The following is a 12,768-nucleotide window of genomic DNA, read 5'->3' as shown; positions in this document are numbered from 1 at the left end:
GTTAGTATAGAGATTTAATAAAGATTTTCTTTTTTTTTTAAAAAAAATTATAAGATTAATAATTACACCCTAACTTATAATATAAATATTTAAATATAGGTAAATTTTATTTAACAAGATAAGTCTTTAGATAAATTATAACCAATTAAATAAAAACAAGTGGTTAAATATATTTAATAGTGGTTTTGTTACCAAAACAAATATTAACTTTTTTAGAAAATGATAATTTTATAAGTAGATTTGTTGTTTATTTTATTCATACATTTAAAAGTAAATGAAACCAATGAGAAATAACTATCTTGGGAATGTTATTAAATAGTAAATTTGTGATTTTATATAATAACCAGACTAATACTTTTAAATAAAATAAATTTCATAAGATAATATATTATTTTAACTTTCTTTTTTTTGATATATTCTTTGTGCTTAATTTAAAAAAAAAAAACTTTCTAAAATTAATGTATAACTTTCTTGTAAAAACTTTTTATAAAAATGCCATCTTTTAATACAGTATATGAAAAACTAATCATAAACCTAGACAACAAGGTAAATAAGCAGTTTTTATCATAAAGATAACAGAAAAGTAACTTTATAATCTATGCTACATGAATCATTTATTAATTATAATAATGATACAATCAATACTTAGATATTTATTTTTAATCTAATGTAAATAATTCAAGGACAGTATCCTTTCTATATATGTTTAAAAATTTTTATTCTTTCTTTAAAATTTTACTTTTTGATTATTGTAAAAAATGTTGTAATTAAGTAAATAATATTTATAATACATCATTTTGTTGTAATAATAAATAATACGTTAAATTTAAAAATAATTTATTAGGTTAACCTTTAAATTATTAATAAACTAAAATATAAATGAAAAAGAAAGTTTTTATTAAAAATTGTCTATTAATAATTAAGCTACAACTTCTTTTTTTTTGTCTAAATTATACAAATATCATTTTTATCCATCTTTCTATGAATATTAATAAAGTTTTATCTTTTCATAATTTTAATATGTCAAATATTTTCTATAAAAGTAGCATCAAATATTAAAATCTGTCATCTCCAATAGACAATAACATTTAAAATATATATTTAACATGATTTTATAAAACTGTCTAAATTTTATATAAACAATATTTGAATTATTGATAAATTAATGAAAAGATTAATCATTTAAACTTATTTCATTTAAATAGAATATATATTTCTAATTTACATTTATATTATTCTTACTTTAGATAGATTTATTGTACCATCTTTTTCAATGAAATAAAAATATATTATAATCTTTTTTCTTTTTGCACTTTAATTTATAGTATTAATTAATTGTTAAGACTTTTGATGTAGATATTTTTGCATATAATATTAATTTTTTTCCATGGGAAAAAAGATTAAAAATATTAAAAGTTAACTCATAATGTATACTCTTTTCTTTTTCTCTCTCTCTCGTATAGATGGTACTCCTTTATTTCATATAAAAACTCAGCCTTCTCTGATTGTAGTGTCAAGAAATTGGTAGCATTTCATTCACTTCCTATGTGACATACTACTAATTGTTATACTCTTTTATTAAAATGTTTTTTTTTTTTTTCTTTGAAATTTAAAAATTTTTTTTTATATAATTTTTATAATACTTAAAATAATTTTTTTTTCACCTTGATTTTATATAATGGATTGTTATTACGAAAGTTAAAAAAAAAATCATTTCAGTACAATTAAAAATCTTTGCCTAAAGTTATCAATTTTTGATCTTTAATAATTATTTTATAATACTACATAATTGTCTAGACTTGTTTCATATACATTAGCAATTTTAAATATTTTCTAAGCAATTTAACTTTTTTCAATGCACTTTTTTCATAGTTAAATTATGCATTAAAGTGGAAAATTAGGAAATATTTAAAAATTATTCTCACGGCCGCGACGCATTTTTAAATAGAACCATTCCATTTAATTTATTGGATTATGTTTTAATCAGGTTGTAGTTTTTAATCAAACAAACCTTAAATACTTTATATATATTACTTTTATAAAAATAAAAGCATTAAAATTTAATATATAATTTATAAAATAATTTTTATTAATTAATAATTAAAGAATCAGCAAATATAAAAATAAAATGTATGAAGCTGTGAGAATATTTAACATCTGTTTATTGCTAGATAGAGTAATATGATTGAAGGTAAAATTATATCTATAACACAGTTAAATTTCATCATTAATACACTTTTATTTCTGAATTTGCTTTTTGCATACTCTACTTATAACAAACTTTTTAAATATATTTTTTCTTCTTCTAAGTTATTACTCTCTCTCCTTTTTATCTTTTAACTATTTTTATTTAAATGATATGTTTTATGGTTCTTTGTTATAAATTTTACGTTATGAATTCTAGTTTAAATTTTCTAAATCAATATTTTTTGTACTTTATTTGTACTATATATTTTAAAAGTGTAGTTTAATGTACCATTTATACTTTCAACTATATTAAGATATAAAATATCAATGACATTTTTATTATTATCTACATCAAAAGAAATTAAAAAAATTTTTTTCTATAGTTAAAAATTTTAACATATATTCATGGAATTTTAAAATAGTTAGTATTGAAAATGTATATTAAATTACTTATTTATATTAAATTTTCTTTAAAAATGTGATTATCTTCTAGACATAAAATTTATACTATTATATAATTAATATTTGACTAAACTTTATTTTAGTTTTAATTTTTTATTTAAACATAGAAAAATATATTTATAACATTCTAGATAATTTTGAAAACTATTCAAAAGTATATAGATATAAAAAAAACAATCAAATATTTGTTTGCAATTTTTTTATTAATTCAAATGGCAAGGAGTAGTAGCATTAGTTGATTAAAATATAATATTTATTGTTTTATTTTAATATATTTCTGTAATTTTAGATTTGATATATTATAACATATATATTTTTTTTATAAATTTAAAAAAACACTAAAATTATTTAGTACTTTTTTTTTTAATATACTTATGGTTCAAGAAATAAAAGTATATTTAATTATAAGATCTTAAAAACATATGAAACATTAAACTATATATACTGATTTTATGTAATACACAACGATGTTTTTGGAGTAAAATGTATAATTTAAAAATCCCATTTGTAAGATAGATGTGTATAATAGTTTTTAATTTTATTATATATTTTATTAATATTTATATAAATTTTAATTTGATATTTTATTTGAGAAATGATTATAGAATTATCAATATTATAAACGAGAGTTTTATTATATATTTTTAAGTTTGTTATTTGTTTCTTTTAGATTAGATTCAAAAAAAGTTATATATATTATTAACGCCATAGGTGTGCTGTCATTTATAGTCTTCATCAAAATTGAAATTTTATTTAAGTTATCTTTGGTCTTAATTTAAATTTTGAAAATATGTCTAATTTATCAGATCTCTCTACAAAAAAGTTGATAACTTTTATGGCATTAAGTGGTATTTCTGTAACGGCATTGATTTGGCTTTACCTTCGTCAGCGCAAAGATAATCCAATTAAAGAATTACCAAAAAACAATGAAAGGAGGCAAATAGATTGTAATGAAAAAAAAGAAAATATATCATTACATAATTCTCCTCTTGCTTTTGAATGTCCTACAACACCTACTCTTGATGATGATGAGGCATCTAAAACGTATCTTGCTTCACAAGAAGGTACAAATGATGATCGGAATCAGGTAAGTATCATTTTCTATCAAAAAAAAAAAATAAAAAAAACTTGTAATTAAATATTAATTGTAATCTTATCGTAATAGCAATCCAAAAAAATCTTGTCAATGTGGACTTTTAAAAAAATTGATAAAATATATAATCGATTTTTGTGTATGATTTTGCGTTGTTGTAGAGTGTTATACATTTATTAAATATACATATATTCTCAAAAATTATTCGTCATTGAAAATCGTTTTTAATGATGTTACTTTTTTTATGTATTTACTTTTATTTATTTATTTTTTAGTTAAACACAGAACCTTTTGAGGTTACATTAGAAGACGATTTAAATAAAAAAATATCTTCTATTGGTGATTGGGCTTCTATTTGCGAGACTACAGAAGATAATAGTAATATGCCTGAAAAAAAAATTGAGCAAACTCAAGTTATGGGAGCTGGAGACGGTGAAACATTTATAAATGCTAAATCACCATCAATTAATTCTGAGAATAGTGATGATTTAGGATCTGCTGATAGTGGTAGAGCATCATCTGGTGAAACATATTCAGCTGGACAAAGTTATATTCAAGTTCCTAATTTTCCAATGTACGAGTTTGAAATTCCACATTCATTAGTTGGTTTAATCATTGGAATTCGTGGACAAACAATAAAGGTATATTATTTTTTTTTTTAATAAATTTTATAATTAAATATTTTAGGAACTTTGTGAAAGAGCTAATGTTAAAATGTTGATAAGAAAACATCATTCATTAGAAAAACAAAAAACTCATCAGGTATGTACAGTTGAAGGAAAAAGAGAACATATCAATAAGTGTTTGAGAATGTTACGTCATAGATTTCCTACAAATAGATTCCCAGATTTGAATTTATCTCCAATCTTACCAGCTCCTATTCCTTTATCACCAAATGCTCCAGGTGCATCTCCATCCATGTTAATTTTACCTTTCAATGTCAGTTGCGAAGCTTTCATTTCTTCACTTATTGACGCGGGCCATTTCTTCCTTCAACAACCAACTCATCCAACATTTACCTCTTTACCAACATTGGATAAATATATGAATATTATTTATTCTCAACAAACTGGTATTCCAGAATTGCCAAAACCATTGACATCAGGATTTTTATGTGCTGCTCCAGCACATGATGGATGGGCACGTGCTATTACATGTATTGTTTTTGAAGAAGAAGATGAGGTTATTGTTAGATATGTTGATTATGGTGGTTATGCTAGAGTACCACGTAGTGATCTTAAACAAATTAGAACTGATTTTATGGCTTTACCATTCCAATCATGTGAATGTTATATTGCTCATGTTGAACCAGCTGATGGATCATCTACATGGTCACCTCTTGCAAATGCCTTATTTACAGAAAATTGTTTAAGTAAAGTTATTGAAGTTAAAGTTGTAGGATATAATGTTAAAGATGAAATTCCAGTCGTAGAGATTCAATATACAGATAATCAGGGTCATGTAAGTTTAATATATATATTTTTTCTTAATAGTTATATATATTTTTAGACTATGCTTTTCCATGAACTATTATTAAGAAAAGAATTAGCTAAACCATCAGATCCATCAAAAGTTCGTATGGAACCAAAAAAGAGTGAGAAACCAACTGGTGTACAAGTTTTAGCACCATAAAAAATTACTCATTATTTTACTAACTCACCTGACGAAATATGATCTTCTTATGTTTTCTGTATTTTTTGTTATATCTTTCTTTTTTTTTCCTGGCAACTGAATATTATTTTATTAATGTGAAGTAGAGATATTACAATATTATTTAAGAACATTTTTATTGTTTTTATATATAGTTTTCTAATTAACAAATTAGAGACAATATTTTATATGAAAAAAGTTTTTTTTTTTTGTTTTGCCTTTTATATCGGTATCAAATATAATTTTATTATTAGGAAATTACTATATGAATATTTTTGCCTATTATAAGATATTCTAACAATGGAATGTTTTGACTTTTTATTCTCCTCTATGACTCTTAAAAAATGTTTAATAATGTCATTACATGTTGATTTTTTTAAAATTACATTATCATATTTAAGTTTGATTATGTATTTATAAAGTGTTTCAATTGTTTTAATATTTTTTTATTGTTCATAAAAGTTATATATAAATTTGTGTTTATTTATTTCTAAAAAAAACAATTAATCTGAAATTTTTATTTAATATAATAAGTAAAAATTAATAAGAAATAAAGCTAGTATTTTTCATGAAAATCTAAAAAAAAAAATTTTTTTTAACCAATTTAATTTTATTATAAATAATAAAAGATAAATTTTTTTTTCAATATAATAAATATTTAATTATTTATAATTATTCCATGTATAAATGTACTTATTATTAATTCTTATTTCATTTATTAAATGTCTACAAATGTATGCATACTTCAAAAAAAAAAAATAGTCAAAAAAAATAACAATACAAATGTTTTAATATATAACAGATGGATATAAATTTTTTTTTGAAGATAATAAAGAATCAAAGATTATTATTTATTGATAAATTAATGAAAAATTTTAAAAAGGTTTTCACTTAGGGAATAAAATATACATGTTTAAAAGATATTTTACTACTTAATTCAAAATGTTACAAAGTAATAATAAACATTTTAATTTTTAATCTGAATTTATCATTATATATATATATATATTTGAAGAAAATATATTTAGCTAATTGAATTTTTTTTAACAGTATATTTAATGTTTTTAAAAATGATTAATTTTACATTTTAAAATATTTTGATAAATTAAAACATTTATTTTATGGTAATGTGAAAAACTTCCTGATTAAACTTTTTAAAAAATAATATTTATATTAACAAAACATATAAAAAAAAATGCTAACAAACAAATAAAACATTTATGTAAAAATAAAAATAATAAAAATAATTAAATGATGCAAAAATATAATAAATGGTATAAAATAAAAAAAGAAATTTTAATGAAATGTTATTTTCATTAAATGTACATATAATTTAAACTAAATTTTTATTACTATATAAATATATTATATTGGGAAATTTTTAAATTAATTAAATACTAATTATTTCTAATAATATTACTTTTTTATGTTATATTATTAATATTTTATTTTTGAAAAAATAATAAGGAAACAAAATTTTTACTAAATTGTAACAAATTAAACATTTTAATTAATTTGATTTAAAATTATACTTTTTTTTGTACTATAATAATACAAAAAAAAAGTAAAGTAATTTTATGGTAGATAAAAAATTAAAATTTGATACTTTTAATGAGATATATTAACTTTTTATTTTTACTAACAATTTTTAAAAATTAATTGTTTTAAATTTTATTTAACTCAATAATGTAACATGTAATTTTTTTTTAAAAATATTGTATTAAATATATAGACAAAACATTGTCAATTAATACAATATAAATTATATTTTTTTAAATTTAATATAAATTTGTATTTTTTATGAAAAAAAAAGAGTTATCCAAAACATCAAATACTTTTTTTTGATATTTTTTCTATATTTTATACTTATAATTATTTTTGATTGGTTAAAAAGTTTTTTTTTTTCTATTATTCTTAATAGATTTCTATATATATATATTTTTTTTTGTAAAAAAATAATTCTTAATGTGTTTGATAAAAATTTTTAATAAATTGCAAAAATAAAAAAAAAGTTATTTTAAAGATAATAAGTAATTAATTTCTATTACGTAATTATAAAACTAAAAGTATAAAAAGTAATGTATATATGTGAAACATATTAGAATACAGAAAATTAATGAATTCTTTTTAAATTTTCCTTTATTTCTCTTATCCCATAATGCTTCTTTTATTTCAATAGGTAGGAGAAAATATAAAACAACCTGTAAAATATATATTAATATTATTATATAATGTATATATATATATATATATAAATATAGAAGATTATTAATTTTACTCAAATATTACTTACTCATATTTCTCTTTTTATATGTACCATTAATTTATAGTTATCTTCTATATAAAATATATATATATATTTTATTTTATCCTCTTAATCATACATAATAACAATAAGGTAATAATTTTTAGTTAGAAATACTAAGGAACGCCAAGAATATAATTAATATTTAAACAATAAATAATTTTAACGGAAAGAAATATAATATAATTATTTATTGAATCTTATAATATTTACATTATCCATATTAAAATTATACATTAATAGTTAAAAAGAAAAGGATAAATATATTTTTATTTTTATTATGATTTCATACAATTCAATTTATAATAGATATTTGCAAAAATATCTTTAAGAAGTTATATTATATATCCTTTTTATAGATTCTTTTAAAATTTAATTTATTTTATATAATTTTATTATTAAATAATTAATAATAACTTTTTAGGTCTTACTTTTTAAAAAAAAAAAAGATTTTTTTTTTTATTTTGAGATGGTTGATATAAGTACTTGTTGTGCCAGTTGTAGTAGAATTATTAATATTTTATTAAATTTAATATTATTATTAGTTGGATTAGCAATTATTGGTTTAACATTATGGATAAGACTTGATGACCGTTTTGAATATGAAATAAGAAGTAATTTAATGAATATTACCACTAATCAAAATACTTATGATATGATAAATACAAAACAACAACTTCAATTTGGTATACTTGTTGTTTTTTGGATTTTCCTTGGATATGGGTTACTAGATGCAATTATTGGATTACTTGGAATGGTCAGTAATGGATGTAATAGTAAATGTTGTTTAGGTTTTTATTCTTTCCTTGCAATTATCCTTCTACTTGTTGAAGTTGCTGTTATTATATTTATAGTTGTTACTAAAGATAATTATTTAAGTACAGTAACAAAATATGTTCGTTTAGCTGTTCAATCTAATAATTATGATTATAATGCTTTACGTATGAGGGTAAGATTTATTCATATCATTTATATATCTATTTCTAGTATTCTTGTTGTGGTTCTGATCAAAATACAATTGGATGTCAACAGGGTAGTTTAAATTGTGTTGATGCTGTTTGGGGAAGACTTTTTGAAGTTATTATTGTAGGATTAATAATAATTGGTATTAAAGCATTTGGAAAACTTATAACATCCATATTAAGTTGTGTACCAATGTGTGGTACTAAATATAATACTCTTGTTGAAGCTCCTGCACATGCAAGTTAAAATACCTATATGAAATTTATATTCAAATTTAAAAATATAACATTTAACTTTAACTTTATTGTATCAAAATCTTTCAAATGTAATTATTATATTTTTAATTAATTATTTACAAATTGTAATATGATTTAATTTTTGAAACTAAATAAAAATTTTAATTTACCATAGAATTTCATATAAGTACAAATTTAAAATTGTCATAATCTATAAAATTTAAAAAAAAAAACTATATTTTTTTTCTTTAGAAAAAAAAGAAGCATTTTTGGCTGTGTACTTTATATATTTATGAAAAAAAATTATAATTTTATTTTCCCTAGTCTTAACATCTATAACAATAAACAAACAAAGAACAATTTGTGGTCAATTGAACAAATTTTAATTTTTTTTCTTTTCATCCTTTTCACTTTTAATAATATTAATAAACCATGAATTTCTTGGTTTTTCAATTTCGATAATTCTTTTTCCATTTACAACTTCAGGTTTTACTTCCTCACTATCAGCATATTTAACAAAAATTCCACGATCTTGTGATTCACCTTTATATGGATTGTATTCCATCATTTTACTTTTAATCATATTGGTAATTTCTCTTACTTTTGAATAACAAGTCTTACATAGTGTATCAGCCTGATGGTAACTTCCACAAAATTGACATGTAATTAAATTTTCTTCGGGTTTTAATAAATTTAAATATGAAAATTTTCTCGTTTGTTTTTTTGCTATATAAATTATGAAAATTTAACTTATATAATGTTACTTACGTTTAGAAGTTCTGTACTTTGGAACACCTAATAAAGTCCTCATATCATTAATTATTTGACTGACATCATAACTTTGCGGTGATGACGTGCTACTAGGAAACGATATACTGGGTGACGCAGCAAATGCTGGTGCAATTGGAGGATAATTAGAAGATATAATATTATATCCTAATCGTATTAAATCTTCACATTTTTTATTAAAACGAGCCAACATCCTATAACAATAATGCATAATTATTCATCTAATACAAAATAAAAAGATATTTTAAAGATAAAAACTGATAAAATAAAATGTAAAAATCCATCTTAATATATTTATAGATGTATACATAAAAGGTTTTTTAAAGTAAAAAATTGGTATACTGAATTTATATAAATATTTCCAACCGGATTTTACAATAAATTAAAAATCATCATCATCTTCTTCAGCCAATTCTTTAACAAAATCCAATTCCTGAAAAAAAATTAATTTACTATAAAAAAAAGCTATATTATCATTACCTGTTGCTCTCTTTTACGTTGTTCCTCAATAGTTTCAACATTAAGACCTTTATTATTTGGTGGAAATCTCAATGCTCTTACAAGATGATTATGTAACTCAAGACAAGTTTTAATTCTTGAATCAAAATCTAATTGAGGTTTTTCACCTTTATACATATCTTCAATTTCTCTTGATTGTAAGAATCTTTCATTTGCTGATTTATCAAATGTAATATATGCATTGATATTACCATCTTTAATTGCCTTTGCTACTAAATATTCCACTTCAGTTGAATTTTTAATTCCAAGTTTTTTAGCAATTTCATTAATACCAATTTTAGAATAAGCTAATGAAATATTTCTTACAGCAGTCCTAATAACATTTTGACGAAGACGAACAACTAAAGACAATATTTCATCATTGACAAACTTATCTCTGCACTCAGAAACAACTTCATCAAAATTTTCAACATCTCCCTTTCTACAGGCATTAGCAAGACGATAGTATGGTGTTAATATGCCACGGAAAATTTCTTGTTTAAAAATAGTTTTATCAGGAACTTCACCACGAAGAAGACACAAAACAATCATCCATTTTTGTACATTTTGTTTAAATCCAACAGCAGCATTTTGTGGAGCCTTTCTAAAAGCATTTTCAAATAATTCAAAAGCTTCCTTGTATTTAAGTTGAAGAGCACGAATTCTTCCTTGATAATAGTAGAAACGAGCAAGTTCATTATTGTTAACATGTTCTGGGAATACAACTTTAGACAATAATTGTGCGGCAGTATGATATTGTTTGGTAACAATATAAGCACGAATTAGGTAGTTAATCAAAACTGCTTGTGATTCTTTTTGATGACGTAAGGTAGCTGTACGAAGACGTGCATTAAAATAACCAATAATTGATTCTAATTTTCCATTACGTTCATGCATAAGACCATAGTAATAAAAAGCCTTAGCTAAAATAGCATCTAAACTTCTATTCTCAAGAATATCTACTCTGTCAATTAAAGACTGACAAGCTTTTAATGCATTGTCATTATTTTTAGCATCAACAAGATAAAGAACAGAAAGTATATGAATGTATAATTCAATTTCAGGAACAACAGATTCTCCTTTACGATTAACACGAGGACTTTTACTTTGACTGGACAATTCTTTTTTACCACTATCAGTATCAACATTTACATCAATCTCCATTGGAGCACCTGTTTTAGAATTGTTACATTCTGTTGGAAGTAAAGCTAATAATGCTTCTTTTTGTTGTGGCACATTGTGTAAAAATTGATTAATAAGACGTCCTAAAACTCCAGCATTAAGTTCTTTACGTGTTCTTGTTAGTGATTGTAAAAGTCTTCCAAGAATGAATGATTCACCTTTCTCCAGAAGAAGACAACAATCTTTTATATCTATAAAATCAAATAAAATATGTTGGAAAAATGACCAAGCTTACTGTTAAAAAGTATCTCTGATTTTTTTTCAGCTGAATCTTCAATTACTTCAGGCTTAGCCTCTTCTACCTCCATTTTTTCAACCATCTTTAAGAATTAATACCAGCTAAAGGTTAAAATCTGAGATTTACAATAAATTAAAATGAATGATTAAAATCCGAACCCGGGGACAATACACCAATCACCGTTTTCGTATTTGTTAATGTTCGTTACGAGATCCAATAATAATATTTCAAAAAGTAATATGCTTATTAATAAATGAATATCATATAAATATCTTTAAAATTATAAATAAAATGATACAATTGAATTAAAAAAAACTTATAAAAAAGAATGTGACCAAATAAATTTAAAAAAAATTATAATACAAAAAGTCGTAAATTATTAAATTCCAAATAATAAATATTTGCATGTATTTATCACGGTCTTTTATAGAATGATTGACGCACTGAATTATTAAAAAAAATAAAAAAAGTATTAAAATGCTTTAAAAATATAAATAAATATATAGTAATTTGAGCATTTGATAGTTGATAAAAGGAAAAAAAAGTTTAGAAAAAGTTTTGGAAAAAATTTTTTATTTTATTCAAATTAAAAAAAAATTTTTTTCATAAATAACCAAAATTATCATATAAATAAAAATAAAATTTTAAAATCATTTACTTTTTAATTATTTATTTAATATGTTAGATTAAAATTTGTATAAAATTATTATTGTATTTTTAAAACAAAATTATACATATACTTATTATTCGAATTTTCAAAAAAAGTTTCTAATACATACATGACTCTAAAATTAAGCCATTGTTAATTATTTTAAAAATTCATCTCATTTCAGAAGATATCGAATGACTACAATAGCATATTCAAATCCCAAAAAAAGTTGTTTTTTTTTTAAATTACTTATTTTTCTTTATTTATTTGTTGTTTTAGTATAAAAATTTTTTATTATATCAACATTGTAACTTTTAAAAAATTATACATATGATAATATTCAAATATTCAAAAAAAAATTTCTAGTACGTTTTTTACTCTAAAATTAATTCAATAAATATATTACAATATGCTACTATAAAAATAACATGTTTAATAAATTAAAAATAGAGTATAGAAAACTGTTTAATAAATGTGTTTGTGTTAAGTAAACTTTGATACGTAGTTTTATTGGAT

The 12,768-nt window shown here is 21.0% G+C and overlaps 4 protein-coding genes across 4 annotated transcripts; 2 read left to right on the top strand and 2 right to left on the bottom strand.

The window, feature by feature from the left end:
• Positions 1-3,484: 3,484 nt before the first annotated feature.
• Positions 3,485-5,374, top strand: SRAE_1000267800 (A-kinase anchor protein 1, mitochondrial; the record flags this gene model as incomplete). Its single annotated transcript, XM_024649782.1, has 4 exons — positions 3,485-3,736; positions 4,018-4,383; positions 4,430-5,203; positions 5,252-5,374. The coding sequence occupies 4 exons, from the start codon at positions 3,485-3,487 to the stop codon at positions 5,372-5,374; spliced, it is 1,515 nt and encodes a 504-aa protein (XP_024503625.1).
• A 2,792-nt stretch (positions 5,375-8,166) lies between these two features.
• On the top strand, positions 8,167-8,906 carry SRAE_1000267700 (Tetraspanin/Peripherin family-containing protein; the record flags this gene model as incomplete). Its single annotated transcript, XM_024649781.1, has 2 exons — positions 8,167-8,646; positions 8,685-8,906. The coding sequence occupies 2 exons, from the start codon at positions 8,167-8,169 to the stop codon at positions 8,904-8,906; spliced, it is 702 nt and encodes a 233-aa protein (XP_024503624.1).
• Positions 8,907-9,278: 372 nt separating this feature from the next.
• SRAE_1000267600 (39S ribosomal protein L32, mitochondrial) lies at positions 9,279-9,896 on the bottom strand (the record flags this gene model as incomplete). The annotated part of the gene is made up of 2 exons (XM_024649780.1): positions 9,279-9,622; positions 9,665-9,896. The coding sequence occupies 2 exons, from the start codon at positions 9,894-9,896 to the stop codon at positions 9,279-9,281; spliced, it is 576 nt and encodes a 191-aa protein (XP_024503623.1).
• A 171-nt stretch (positions 9,897-10,067) lies between these two features.
• Positions 10,068-11,685, bottom strand: SRAE_1000267500 (26S proteasome non-ATPase regulatory subunit 3; the record flags this gene model as incomplete). Its single annotated transcript, XM_024649779.1, has 3 exons — positions 10,068-10,118; positions 10,166-11,556; positions 11,601-11,685. 3 exons carry the CDS (start codon positions 11,683-11,685, stop codon positions 10,068-10,070), a joined length of 1,527 nt encoding a protein of 508 aa, XP_024503622.1.
• Between the last annotated feature and the right edge of the window lie 1,083 nt (positions 11,686-12,768).

Source organism: Strongyloides ratti (assembly GCF_001040885.1).
Source record: "Strongyloides ratti genome assembly S_ratti_ED321, chromosome : 1".
NCBI lineage: Eukaryota > Metazoa > Nematoda > Chromadorea > Rhabditida > Strongyloididae > Strongyloides > Strongyloides ratti.
Note: the sequence above shows the minus strand (reverse complement) of the source record. Positions and strands in the feature narration are given on the sequence as shown.